The sequence below is a fragment of the Gigantopelta aegis genome, chromosome 8 (genome assembly GCF_016097555.1).
Source record: "Gigantopelta aegis isolate Gae_Host chromosome 8, Gae_host_genome, whole genome shotgun sequence".
Lineage (NCBI taxonomy): Eukaryota > Metazoa > Mollusca > Gastropoda > Neomphalida > Peltospiridae > Gigantopelta > Gigantopelta aegis.
In genome coordinates this window covers 43,937,439-43,952,569 of record NC_054706.1, presented here as the reverse complement: position 1 = coordinate 43,952,569, position 15,131 = coordinate 43,937,439, and the positions used below count along the sequence as shown (strand labels likewise).

Sequence of the window (15,131 nt, the reverse complement as noted above, 5' to 3'; positions counted from 1 at the left end):
CAGAGTTTGAGCTGCAACCACCGGAACCAGATGATGGAATTCCTCTACGTCTTCGGTCGATACATCTCGCAGACAGTAGTTCACGAAGATGGAATGGGTGGCCCAATAATACGATGCTGGAACCCAGAGTGTTACAATGCAGCGACATAGTAGCGGCTAAGGCATGCAGTTCATGTGGGTTAAGACGCCGACGGTGGAGGTAACCCTGCTGATTGGTAGGCACACAAAATCGTGGATTGTATCCAAGTAGACACTGTGTTTTTAGTAATGTCTTTCAAATGTCTCTGGTTGCAAGAGAGAAACAATTCTCTGTCGATGTTTGCGAAAGGTGGCAGTTCTCTCCAGGTACAGCTTAAGAGTTCAAACAGAACACAACGACAAATCTTCCACATCATGTGAACCCACAATGGAATAGAGTACTTTAACATCATAGGTGCAAGGACATTGATCCAGCAACTGATTTTTAGCAACAAAGTGAAAATGAAGAGTAGTCGCGATTAAAACGCACCATGTCGACATCCAAAGCATGTATCTCTGACACTCTTGCCGCTGTAGTGAACCCTATCAAGAACACCGTCTTCCTTGTCCAAACCTCTAAAGAGGCCTTCGCAGCAGGCTCGTAAGGTGCCTGAGACAAGGCCCTCAGAACTAGATTAAGGTCCCATTTCGGTGGCCGAAACCGTTGAATCTGATCCTCGTGCGTGAAACCCTTGAACATGGAGTTTACAAAATCGCTGATGTGGTCAAAGAAAACCCCTTCTTCCTTAAACCGCCAGAGATAAGGTCCACGCATGTAGTTGGTACAAGCTTGGATGTGGATGGTGCTGTCTCGACGTGGGATGAAGCAAGAGGTGATCCCATTCAAGTAGCAGTAGAGGATCTGGTGCCACAAGACATAGAAGGTCTGGATACCAAATTCCGCTTGGCCATTTTGGAGCGATGAGAAGTATCCGACAATGGAACTCCTGAAACCACTGGAGGACTCTCGATAGCAACACTGGTGACGGGAACGCATACACATCCAGATTGTCCCAACTGATGGCCAAGGCATGGAGATCCAATGCGTCGGAATCCGGTACCGGTGACACGTACGATCGGAGTTGACAAATGAAGCATGTCGCAGAAAGATCACCAGTCCACAGCCTGTGACACACCCACCGGAACGCTTCTGGGTTGAGCATCCACTCGGTGCTTTGTGGAGCAGACGATCTTGACAACATGTCTGCCAGAACATTCAACACTCCTGGAATGTGACATGCTCCGAGTTACAGCGGGATTGCATCTGTCAGCTTGAACAGACGATAGATGAGATCGAGCAGACTGCTGGAATGAGTTCCGCCCTGACGATTGATGTAGGCCGCCACTGTCACGTTGTCGGTCGCTACCATAAGAGTTGCATGGAGCAAGTGCTGACGCCAATGACGTATCGCACTGAACACTGCCAGAAGCTCCAACACGTTGATGTGGAAACTGGCTTCGACGGCAGACCACAGCCCCGATGTCTGACTGTTGAAATGACTTCCCAACCTTCTCGTGAGGCGTCCACAGATGGTCGGTCGCTTGGAATGGCATCAAAGAGACTCCGCCTAAGACGTTCGACGAAATAAGCTACCATTGCAGACAGGATCAAAGGTTGTCGAGAAGGGTTATCATCAGTCGGGGGTTGTTCAACGTGATGTACGGAATGAGGAAGACTTGTAAACGCTGTAACTGCAGGCGACCCCGTAGCTGGACGGATGGGCGTTTGGTGGGGCGTCCCCGGCCGCAAGTCCCCCTGCACCAAGGTTTGTGACCGGTAGATCTTTAGACCATCCGCTAGTAGACGACAAGCTCCCCCCCCGAGGCTCAACGACGGCCACCTCGTGACAGGTACCCCAGTCGAGACTTGGGTTGAGGTCAAAAGACCCAGTAGGCTCTGCCACGCATGGAAAGTCACAAGTTCGGCCAGAACTTTGGATACCGCAGATTGAATCTTCGTCCATCGGGCTGCAGGAACCTGAAGGAGTCCCAGATCGGTACGCAAGTGAATCCCAAGAAACTGGAGATTCTGTGTTGGTAGCAGTAGAGACCTTTCCTGGTCGACAATCCATCCGAGACGGTTCAAGAACTGAAGTACGTAGCTGACTTGGCCCGCTAACTTTGTCTTGTTCTGGCACTTCAAAAGACAGTCGTCCAGGCATGGGTAAAATGATATACCCTTCTGATGAAAAACCCGTGCCATTGAGGCTGTTATTCTTGTGAACAGCCAAAGAACTACCAAAATGCCAAACGGCAAAACCATCCACTCGTAGTGCACTCCCTGCAGTACGAACCTGAGATACAACTCTGACGAAACAACAGTGAACGCAGTGAGAGGATAAACGGCACTGGACCATAGTAAAATAGTCGCGGTAAAAAAAACCAAACCGCGTGATGGCGATTGGATAACTTCCTGAGTCAGAGGAAGTAGCGACTGACTGGCAACACCACCGGATGTAGTGATCGATCTTCCGAATATATCGGTAAAGTTATCAACAACCACCAGACCGACGCATTCTGTCGTCAACACCAACCCGGTACGCATGTAATGTCGAATCGATGCCGTAGCACAACTGACTGTGTGGCCTAACAGCAACAGCGGCAAACCGACAATCGACAGGAAACTGGAAAACAGTTTGTCATCAGGCGGAATGTTTGTATCAACCTCAGAGCGAGACATATCGTCGAAGGTTCCATGCGACTAATATTTCATAACAGCAGCAAGGCAAACACGCATAGTCATATGAAGTAAGAACACCGTATCCTCAACCACAGATGAGACTGGATCATCATGTGGTAATTCGTCATAAAGGGCGCATAAGCAGACCAACGGACAGAAAGGCAGTCGCTGGAGACGGAGACCATGAAAAGGCGTGTCGGAATCCCCCAGGAACCTAGAAGCGAACATCAGACGAAGATCGGTGACAACGGTCCATGAGACCCTTGATGGGCCATAAAGACCGACTGCGTGCACGGCTCCAGTGAGACGACTCAGACTGGTCACGAAAAGAGTATGAAGAACGCTAACCCAGTCCCTTCCACAGTAGCCGCAGGCGAAGTAAACAGCAAAATAAAGCCGCAGGATGGAACGCATCCGGAAACATCAAGACAGGCAAGTCTAGATAGGGCTGGTAACAGGTGTCGCTGGAAACGTCACTGAACCCGCCTTCTTTTTTTCTTTTTTTTTTTCTTTTTTTTTTAAATCGCAGAAACCGTGGCAGTCATGGAAACAAACGTCTTCTGCAACATCGTCGGTAGCACCGACCTGCAAAGTACCGGCTGTCAATGAACATCCAAAGCAATTATCGGTGTCGGACCCATCTTGGAATGCGTCGGCGGAGGTAGACGTGATGGAACATGTCGTAAACTACAACCAGACAACCCCTCATCGTCATGTAGTCCGCAAAGCTGTATCTATAACGGAAGCAGTCGAAGACGCATCTGCTCTCATAATGTGCACACCGGTAAGGTGATCGTCAATAGTGGAAGCCGCAGCTGAACCAAACCGAACCGAACCGTAAACGGTCCCGTCTGGAACCCTCAGAAACTCTGGAAGCCGCTTCAGCCAAAAATCGGCGACGATAAACCATGGAGCCCGTGAAGATTTAATCACAACATCCTCTGGGGCTGCATTGATAATAATCATGGGAACCGGTCCCTTCCGGGTTAGGCGCTGGTGGCCGAGGTAGCAATGGTAGAAGCTTGTAACAGCGGATAAACAGACCTTCATAGTCATATTATCCGCGGTATCTGTATCATCCACGAAGGAACCGTGTGGTTCATTCTCAGGGAAGTCCCGCAAAAGTCTAGCACAAGCATGCCGATCCGCAGTACTTGAAGGTCGTTGAGACCGTGAACGGCCGTAACGGAAACCGGAGGGTGACCGTGAGACATGATTCTGTACACTTCGCGACCGATGACGGCGACTGGAATAAGTCGTAGATCGTGAAAAACGGCCCCGTTCACGGCTGCGATGCCCAAAAACAGATGAAGTAGATCGGCAATGATCCGCAGTGGAATCCCTAGGCGGTCGAGACACCATAGCATCCGTCGGTGCAGTAGCCGTGGTCACTGTAGCGCACACCATAGTTCAGCAGTTCAGCCACAAACTCCAAAGTCGGCGTAGCTGGAGGGGAAGCCGCCGAAACAGAATCCGATTTCTTAGCCCGCTGAGCCAAGACCTTCAAATAGTTGTCACTTCAGCCGCTCCGAGAGGAAGACAGAGTAGACAACGTGACTCGACATCACAGGGTGACCGACACCCGGAACAGACGTCGTGCGGGTCTCCTCCCGCCAGAAAGTTCCTGCATTTGGTACAGGAACGCATAACTCTAGAAGAGCTAGTATCCGACATTCTCAACAATACTGTAATGAGAAAGCAAACACATAAAAATGCACAAATCCGGTAAACAAATTAGATGCCATTTTAAAATGTCGACCTACAGAGTAACCGGCACACATGGCAAAAAATAAATTAAAGTGTAAATAACACTTAAACTAAAATGATTACAACCAAAATAATGGTATAATAGCAAAGTAACAACATTAAAGAATGTGTCACCACGATAAATCGAAAAATAAACCAAAGTAATAAAACAGATGGCTCAGATTACGACAGAGCAAATAAAGAACGTCCGAACCGCTAGAAGCGAAGGAAAAAGAAGGAAGTTATAGTCACGTGACCAGAACAGAAAGTGGTACACAGTGGAAGAATCTAAGCCATCCCATTGGCTGTTGGGATGTTCGAACCAGTCTACTAATCGTAGGGAATATGCACTAGTTATGAGGACAGGTGATGTTGAAAAGAAATCGTTTCTACTGTTTATTTAACACTTTGTCCAAACGGCACTTCAACCAAACGGTACTCCGACCAAACGGCACTTCGACCAAAAATGGGAGTAAACCCCCACAGTACTGCTTAACAAGTGGCTACCACAATGTAATTATGAATGACATAGTTAAGAAAATATAAGAAAAAACCTAGAAGGTAAAACACAAGGTGATCTACTCAGTATGTATTAGTATTAAAAATAATCTTGATATTACAGCATTCAAGGCATAGTAGCACAAACCCAAGACAAGTAAAACTGATGAGGAGATTATATAGATTTTCCAGTTGTAGACAGTTGAACATGTGTTTAGCAATACAGTAGAAGTGCTTAGTATTCCAAATGAATCCAGTAGTTAGTTAAAACAACTTTGTATTAGGCAGGGCCTATAAAAGAGTCTAGTGTTACATAGAGTTTTCAAAGAAATCAGTTACCTTTGTTGTGCATATGCCTTTCACTTGGATATCAGTTTTCAGATCATGGTGGTTTCCTGTGGTGAACATTTCTATAGACAGCGAGCTTGGTCCATATTGAACAACAGCAGTCTTAAGAGAAAACAAATCCATGACAATCTGCTTATAACATGTAATAACTTCACTATCAATAATTAAATATTGTAAATAATAACAAAACGTACTTCAAGAGAAAGAACTAAAATAAATCAGTATTCAAAATGAAAAACCACATAACTGGGCAATTACAACTCAGGGAACAAACTGTTTCCTGTAACATGATTATTATACATGTTGTGTATCTTTCAGACACATGGTTCCAATTAAGAATGGCTCCTATTGTTTTTCATGGGGATTTGTAACATTTCTAGACTACTAGTCCCTAAGTTTTAATATCTACCCATAAACCATGATCTGTTAGGTGTTCTGAAGTAACCAGTCTATTTTTAATGCTTGTCACAATGATATGATTGTAAGGTCATGATAATCCAGTTGCATACATTGAATTAATTTGTCAAACAAATGTTTACCTCCATATAATTTTATTATGAAAAGTATCACCTACCTGGTCCATGTAACTTGAGGTCATGACCTGCTCACTGAGGATAAACACATTAGCTATCGTGGTCACAGCCATAAGTGCCCTGTTGCTGCCCCACTGAAAAACAAACAAGCAACTTGTCACAGCACGGTTAACAGTTAGATATTAGGAAATATGTAAATAATAAAATGATATCTGTGTTTTATCTCTGAAATTCAACTAGACATCCATGTCACAGACACTGGGAAATCTGAAATCTTTTAACATAAACCTGGTATATTTTAGTACCTTTAAAAATATATATATAATTACATTCTATAACCAGCTGCACAAAAAATTAATCAATAAACCGTATCCCACTTCAAATACACAAGACTGCTGGAGGAGACGAGAAAGAAAAGGAATGCTGTACGTCATATAAAGCAGTGGTTTTTACATGTAAATGTTTACTGCAACATGTCTAGAGAGAAAGTGAAGCAACACACTGCCTCTTTCCAAATTACAAGAACACAGTTTGTAAGAATCAAAAATGTTTCATTACATTACCAGTGATGTCTGATGCAATATAAGAAAATAAATTAAAACAAAAAAATTAAAATGAATACAAAAGTGTAAACAACATTTCAGATGGAACCAGTCTTGTTTTTTTTTTATACGGATGACTGAAAACAGAAATAATATTAAAATGTGCTCTTAAGTTTGATTAATCATTCAGTCACTCATTCATTAAAGTTTGTAAAGACTGTTTCAACGACATCACTTTGATTAATTAATCACCGGTTATTGGATGTCAAATACTTGATCATTCGGACCCAAGCATCTCAGACCAGTACTCTTCGACTACCAACCGAGTTAAATTTCACCCCCACATATCAAAATGACATTCTATTCATCTTGTGTATTTCAGTAGTCTACCTTAATCTGTCGGACTGGTCCTTCCACCGTGGCAGGAGCTTGCAGTTTCCATTTCTCATCTCCATCTACCTTCCGGTAACCAGCTGTAGGGGAGTACTTCCACATCGCAATGTTACCCATATTTGTACCTCCTGCAATGATACCTATGGGGGACAAAATAACATTATTTAAAAGTAATGACATAAGTCAAATTTTATTTGACAAAAAGATTTATTAATGCAACTAATATATGATTAAAACGAATATAACTGGAGTAGAATCCGGAAAAATAATATGAAAAACTTATCAAGCGGCATATATTTTGTACCCTCGACATAAAAAGCTACCTGCACATAAAGGATATCTACTGCTAGTCCCTTGGGTAACCTTCAATGACCGGCCCACCTAGACAGGCCAAATACATACAATTTGAACAGAACTTATAAATCTTTGAATGAAGACTCCTACAGACAGGTTTTTCCCCCGATTGTCACCCAGCAGTTTATGACGTTGCTGATAGATGGCTTACCGTACGGCCGCCATTAAGGGAGTGAAATTTACGCAACAATAACATGTGACGGCATTGCAGCTGGGTGTAATTTCAGTCTTTATGGCTTTTTTGGAACGTTTTGCAAAAGCAAAACCAGTCTCACGGATAATTCAATTTTATTTAAAGATTGTATATTCATATAAATATCGGTGGAAATCTGTGAATGATTAAAAACATAAATAATAAAGCACCTATATACGCCAAGTGAAAATAATTTTGATGGTTATTAAGTGAAATTTTACTGAATGCACCCTAAAATATAGAAAAGTATTTCAATTATGTACATTTGTAGAAAACGTGGTGTACCATTTAAGAAAAAAGACTGACCTTAGATCTAGAATAGATGTCAACGTTTAGTTGTTACTATTATTAGCTCTGGGATATTCCAGATGTGGTCACATGGGGTTGAAGTGGGGCGCAGTTAATACTGTCAAATATTTATCTCTTATTTTTTTTTTTTTTTTTTATACATACGAGTTATGATGTTAAATGTGTGCGATAAAATGATAAATAAATAATTTACTGATGTAACACGCATGCATGCCACACCAAAAATCGCACACACCCATTTCGTCGAAAAAATTTATAATTTTTTTTTTTAGTATTAATAAATAAATAATAATGATAAAAATAAATAAATAAATAAAATAAATAATTTATTTATTTGTTATTATTTTATAATTATAATATATATTTTTTTAATTATTATCTTTTATTTCTTGGAAAAATTTTTTAATCATCCGCAATATACAACACTAAATTACCCCGAAAATTTTCTATATGCTAGTTAATTACAAAACGAACCACTTTGACAAAACAAAACAGGAGATAATGCTGGGGGGGGGGGGGGGTCATCTGATACCCTCGTCTGCTGAGGCTAAAATATTGTTTTAAAGTTCAATATATTAGGCTATACAAGTGTCCAGGGAAATTATATTTGTTTGCGTAAGTTTAAATTATTTGTTATGCTTTTATGTTCGTGTGTATATATACATGCTTTATTATTTACGTTTTTAATGATTAATACACTACCACCAACTTTGATATGAATCTACAATCTTTAAATGAGGTTGTATTATTCGACATACTGGTTTTGCTTTCACAAAATATACTAAAAAGGTAATAAATACTGAAAATGCACCCAGATGCAATGCCTTCACATATTATTATTGTGCGAGTTTCACTCCCTTAATGGCGGACCGATCACGTGATTCTAAACATGGCCGCACACAGTACTTTGACATCACTGGCCAATAAACCCGTCTATAACAGGGATATGGCAACTGCAGTTATCCATACTATATTAAATAACTTACCTCTTTCAGCATTGTAGGCCAAACAAATAATGGTTTCATTCTGGTCGTAGCTGCTATGACCGTCTAGACTGAGAACATAGTTGTCATCCAGATCCAGGTCCCACAGTCTGCAAATGAACACAATCCTTACAGTGTTTTATAGCAGGGAGTGCAGCACAATTCTTACAGTGTTTTATAGCAGGGAGTGCAGCACAATTCTTACAGTGTTTTATAGCAGGGAGTGCAGCACAATCCTTACAGTGTTTTATAGCAGGGAGTGCAGCACAATTCTTACAGTGTTTTATAGCAGGGAGTGCAGCACAATTCTTACAGTGTTTTATAGCAGGGAGTGCAGCACAATCCTTACAGTGTTTTATAGCAGGGAGTGCAGCACAATTCTTACAGTGTTTTATAGCAGGGAGTGCAGCACAATTCTTACAGTGTTTTATAGCAGGGAGTGCAGCACAATTCTTACAGTGTTTTATAGCAGGGAGTGCAGCACAATCCTTACAGTGTTTTATAGCAGGGAGTGCAGCACAATTCTTACAGTGTTTTATAGCAGGGAGTGCAGCACAATTCTTACAGTGTTTTATAGCAGGGAGTGCAGCACAATCCTTACAGTGTTTTATAGCAGGGAGTGCAGCACAATCCTTACAGTGTTTTATAGCAGGGAGTGCAGCACAATTCTTACAGTGTTTTATAGCAGGGAGTGCAGCACAATTCTTACAGTGTTTTATAGCAGGGAGTGCAGCACAATCTTACAGTGTTTTATAGCAGGGAGTGCAGCACAATCCTTACAGTGTTTTATAGCAGGGAGTGCAGCACAATCCTTACAGTGTTTTATAGCAGGGAGTGCAGCACAATCCTTACAGTGTTTTATAGCAGGGAGTGCAGCACAATTCTTACAGTGTTTTATAGCAGGGAGTGCAGCACAATTCTTACAGTGTTTTATAGCAGGGAGTGCAGCACAATTCTTACAGTGTTTTATACCAGGTAGTACAGGCGTACAAACCGTCTTAGGACAATTCTTACAGTGTTTTATCCTAGGTAGTACAGGCGTACAAACCGTCTTAGGACAATTCTTACAGTGTTTTATCCCAGGTAGTACAGGCGTACAAACCGTCTTAGGACAATTCTTACAGTGTTTTATAGCAGGGAGTGCAGCACAATTCTTACAGTGTTTTATCCCAGGTAGTACAGGCGTACAAACCGTCTTAGGACAATTCTTACAGTGTTTTATAGCAGGGAGTGCAGCACAATTCTTACAGTGTTTTATACCAGGTAGTACAGGCGTACAAACCGTCTTAGGACAATTCTTACAGTGTTTTATCCCAGGTAGTACAGGCGTACAAACCGTCTTAGGACAATTCTTACAGTGTTTTATCCCAGGTAGTATAGGCGTACAAACCGTCTTAGGACAATTCTTACAGTGTTTTATACCAGGGAGTACAGGCATACAAACTGTTTTAGGACAATTCTTAGTGTTTTATACCAGGGAGTACAGGCATACAAACTGTCTTAGGACAATTCTTACAGTGTTTTATACCAGGGAGTACAGGCGTACAAACTGTCTTAGGACAATTCTTACAGTGTTTTCTACCAGGGAGTACAGGTGTACAAAGTGTCTTAGGAAAATTCTTATAGTGTTTTATACCAGGGAGTACAGGCTGGATGAAATTCTCGGTTTTCTTTTTAGTTTAAGTTATGCACATGATGGGATTTCAAACTCATAACTGAATAAATATGCATTATAATAAATCAAATTTCAATCAAGTATATTTAGATAAAACTGTTCATCTCAAAAATACTTTTTCAGTAAGTTATATTGTGTTTTAAAATCACTTTTCTTGCATATTCAAGACTTGAAAAAGAAAGAAAATATAAATAAATACACCTACCTTATGACCATCTCCCCAGTTGCAGTGACTAGCAGACCTTTACTGGCCCAGATAAAGTTGGGCTGATCTGTCTTACCACTTAACTTGACCTGAAACATTTATACATTTATGAATAATTTGAACTTTTTTACTATCTGCTTAAATACATCAAAGAAAGCTAAATTGTTTAGTTATTTAAGACAAGATTTTAATAAAATGATGTAACTGTAACATTTTAACATTTCAAGGAAAACAAATTATGCATATATCAAACTTGACAAGAATCCTGGTTGTAGCACAATTTTGATTTCTGGTCCAAGCTGTTTATGATTAGTATCATATTTTTAAATGTAATTTTGGTCATTAAAAGGCTCTGTTTTAGTTGCAGCAATTCAGGACAGTTTCTTTAAGAGAAAATATCAAATCGAATATTAAAGCAATATAAAATGGCAATTCAAAAAGTTGTTTATCTTTTATTTAACATCAGATCCAAACTTTGTATATTTAATGTGTTTCAGGTTGTACTAATGTTTGTACTTGCCTAAACTGGATTTTACCTCCCAATATTTGCATACAAATGAAAACACATTTTAGAAAACAAAATTAAGTTTTTATCTACTATAACAATCAGAAACACACTGAACAAACAGACACTAATATTCTAAACTGGAATCACAACAGAGTTTAAACAGAAAATATCTGTGTATCATACATTAGTAAAATACTGTATACCTTAAGGAGTTCCTTGGTGTCTCCTTCAGACATGACTGAATGCTGGGATAGCAGCAGATTGTCTGTGATGGTTAGCAAAATGTTCTTGTCTTCATAATACATCAGCTTTTTCACTGGACCATCCACAGAGAAAGCCTGAATACACTGCCCACTTTCATTCACAAAATACACACCACCTGTAAAACAGCAGCCACATTACTTAGTATGAATTTTTTTTTTTTTTTTTAAACCCAACATTTTAATAATTTTCTGTTTACCTTAGAGCAATGAAAAGGGTAATAAAAAAAGGTAAAGATATGACTGTGACCTGGAAATTAAATATAAAACCTCCCAGTAACAATGCAAAACCAAACTTCACAGTTTAAGACCCTCTATCAATCTGATATATTTCATTAGCTTTCCCATCTATTTCAAATTAAACAACTGGCCTTAAATATTTTTAACTCTCACTCTCGCAGTGAACAAAATTAATGAATGGATGAATGTTTAACGACACACTAGCCAAATGGGCCATTTGGTGTCAAACCAAGTTATACGATGGTCAACATCAATGTAAAATTCTAAAATTATTAATAAAAATAGTGTAGACATCAGAGAAAAAGTCACATTTGTGAAACAAACAATGAAGCATACCAAATACCAAAATATAAAATCATCAAAACTACAAAAACAAATGCAATGGTCAGACCAATAAAACAATATTGAACCAAATTATTAAGACAAAACAAAAACCCAGATTTGAAAGTAAACACAACATACCAAAAATTAAATCTTTGAACAGACAAACAAACAAGGAAATAGTGTCACAAAATGAAAAACATATTTGAAAATATTATCACAGATGCTTATAGAACTTGTTCTAAAATTTCCAAGAGATATCGAATATATGCTATATTCAACACACTCAAGTAAACCCATGAGAATGTTGCCACCCATGTACCATGATAAGGAACAAACGGAATAACTGTTAGTAATAAAACCCTACTGACCGCTAGCCCCGCCCACAAAGAAGGACATGGCTTCAGACGGTCCAAACTGGGTGGTCATCATCTTGTTGTTCTTGCCTCGTTTCCAGTTGAACATGTCGAGAGCACTTTCATCCCCACTGACCGCCGCCCGCGCTAGTTCACTGATGTCTCTGCAGCAATATACCAGGCTTTATGTCAATATTTAGCACTTTTCATGTAAATAAACATAATGCAAATAAGCTTAAATCACAAAATATGGTAACTTTATAAAGCATCAAGTTGAGTTGTCAATTTGACCGTACAATGGAATATCACAACACAGTGGACTCTGTCTAAACAGGATTCACTTGGGACCGATAAAATATGCCGGTGTAGACAGAGTTTGTCCAGAGTTATGGTTCTTGCGATATAGTTATCAGAAAAACCAATGTAAATAAAACATCTGTATGGCTAAGCAATGCTTGTTTTAGTTATTGGTATAAATCTGAAAGATATCTGTATTTCTAAGAAACCAATCAAAATCAAGATAAACAAAATAAGACAGGTCGTCGGTGAGAAGCAGGCTGGGACAAGTTCGGTTTTTTTGGTCGCACCACCATTATAAATTCAGTTACACAATGCAAAACGGAAGCGTCATTCGTATTTATACAGGTACTAGTTTTGACAAAACAACAGATCGGTATGATACAATGCAGGTATGAACACATACAATTAATAATCCAATTTATCTTGCTACCTGCACCCGTTACAACAAGTGTGATTCATTGTCTATTACGCCTTCAAAGAGGCGTGATTATTTCATACCACTTTCTATGGTGTCCTAATTACTGAGAAACTGCCATCAGTTTCAAAGGTGACCACTGGGAGACAGTAAAGGTCAGATCATGTGCCGGTGTAGACAGAGCTAATTACTGGGGAACTGCCATCATTGTTTCAAAGGTGACCATTGGCAGACAGTAAAGGTCAGATCATGTGCCAGTGTAGACAGAGCTAATTACTACATAAATCATTGCTTTGTTCTTGGATTTGCATACGAAGTCTGGAATAGACAACTTCCGGTGTAGTTATTCCTAATAAATTAATGGTAGCTGGACAGGACTTTAAAACTGTGCTGGTTTACACAAAATGCCAGTTTAGACAGATGCCAGTTTTGATGGAGTCCACTCTATTGCCAAATAATAAAAAGATCTCATACATTTTGAAAAAAAATTAAAACCCAAAACAGTTGTTGAAAATCTACTTAATCATTTATTAAAATAGAGCAGGTGGTTATTGCAACTGAAACAATGAGATAACGTGATTGATATAGAAATAACTGCTTCTGTCACCCACGTGGATGGATCAGGCGGGGGTGGTGGTTTTAACACAATGTCAGTGAGCGGCTCCTGGATGTGATGCTGACAAACTGGATTTTGTTGCAGTCTTCCTTTGCTGTCAGATTTCCATACTATCAAAATCCCTTTCTGTAAAATACAATTATTATTTAATCTATTGTACAATGTTGACATTAACAATAAACTAAATCAGTAGTGCTTTTTAATTTGTAAGAAATGCATATGATGTTTGTTTAAAAATAAATTAAAAATAAATTAAAAATAAGCTTATCACATTTCATATACAGGAAGAGTTTGTCTTATCAAAGTTGAAACTTGGCAGTTGCCCAGCTAAACTAAGGCAAACATGCATTTTACACACACAGTCCACTGGGCAACCATCAAATTAAAACAAATAATAATCTTTCCAATACAAAAAATTGTAATCTGATACACGGTCCTTTGCATGATCGCTTGCATATCTAAACCACCTTATTTCATCTCAGGAGTGTTTTTCATCGTCCACCCAAAATATTTTAACGGCCACCTTCAACTGGTTATTTGAAAAGAAGCTGGTTTAACTAAAGTGGGAATCATTTACATTTATGTTTCAAGGTATCACAAACATTCCGAGACAATGACTACAAATCCTACATCCTACGTGGACACACAGCCTAATGCGAGGATTAAACATTTGCCACAATGCTCATTTTTTCTTTTTTATGTATATTAGCTTATTTTATAATTAATTCAACAAAATCATTAGTGTAAAATACTGAGAAATGATATTTATTTTTGTGTTGAGATTAATTCATGAAAGTCCCTAGTAAATTTTCTCCCATCCAGTAGATGAAAAACAAGCATTTTGGGAAAAGGTGAAAAACCTACTTTTTTTTTTTTTTATCTTACAATAAAATAATCATAACCACTGAAAAGATTGTACCCAAAAACGGTTTATACTAAAAGTATAAACCAAAAATGATTGTATAATTTCATTGTGACAGCAGGTTTCCTTGTTTTTATGAAATATAAAAAGCATTTTTTGCGTTATTTTGCCTTTTACGTCACATCACCCAATGTTAATATCAGCTCTATCAGCTCAAACAACAGAAGTCACATAGTCATGCAAGACCGATTCATTCCACATGGGCTGACATCATGGAATATGCCTGTTTTGCATGGCTAGGGATGGGAGAAAAACTGATCTCACATGCTAAGACAACAGTCCGCTTAATTAAAATAACAACCATACCTAATAGCAAAATTACAAACAATGGCTATAAATTCATGATAGTCCCTTTAGCTGGTAAACTATAAAATTGTATGATAAACCAATTCATTTATTAATTTTAAAATGTGAACTTGGTATATATTCATTTGTAAATTAAAACTTCTGAAAGTGACCAAACTTTTACATCGGGGTTGGCGCCATATTGTTTGATACAGTGATTGTTCAATCTGTTCTATTCAAAACATCTTTTGTCAACATGTTTCCTTTAGAATGCTAATCATTTACATGAATTTATTAGACACATTATTTTTAACTCGCCTGATACTTTTAAACATGAAAATAGCCGAATGTTTTGCTCTGTTAACAAAACTATATGTACAACTAATAAATAGCATCATTGATTATATATACACATATTCAGTAACAGCATT

General features: G+C 39.0%; 1 protein-coding gene across 1 annotated transcript in view; it reads right to left on the bottom strand.

The window, feature by feature from the left end:
• Positions 1–15,131, bottom strand: part of LOC121378369 (intraflagellar transport protein 140 homolog) — a 51,602-nt gene that overhangs the window by 32,341 nt on the left and 4,130 nt on the right. Inside the window, exons 4-11 of the mRNA XM_041506508.1 lie at positions 13,489–13,619; positions 12,178–12,326; positions 11,189–11,364; positions 10,478–10,566; positions 8,601–8,707; positions 6,756–6,898; positions 5,865–5,957; positions 5,282–5,392 (exon numbers count right to left, since the gene is read on the bottom strand). Coding sequence (XP_041362442.1) covers positions 5,282–5,392; positions 5,865–5,957; positions 6,756–6,898; positions 8,601–8,707; positions 10,478–10,566; positions 11,189–11,364; positions 12,178–12,326; positions 13,489–13,619 — 999 coding nt within the window. The remainder of the gene's footprint in view (positions 1–5,281; positions 5,393–5,864; positions 5,958–6,755; positions 6,899–8,600; positions 8,708–10,477; positions 10,567–11,188; positions 11,365–12,177; positions 12,327–13,488; positions 13,620–15,131) is intronic.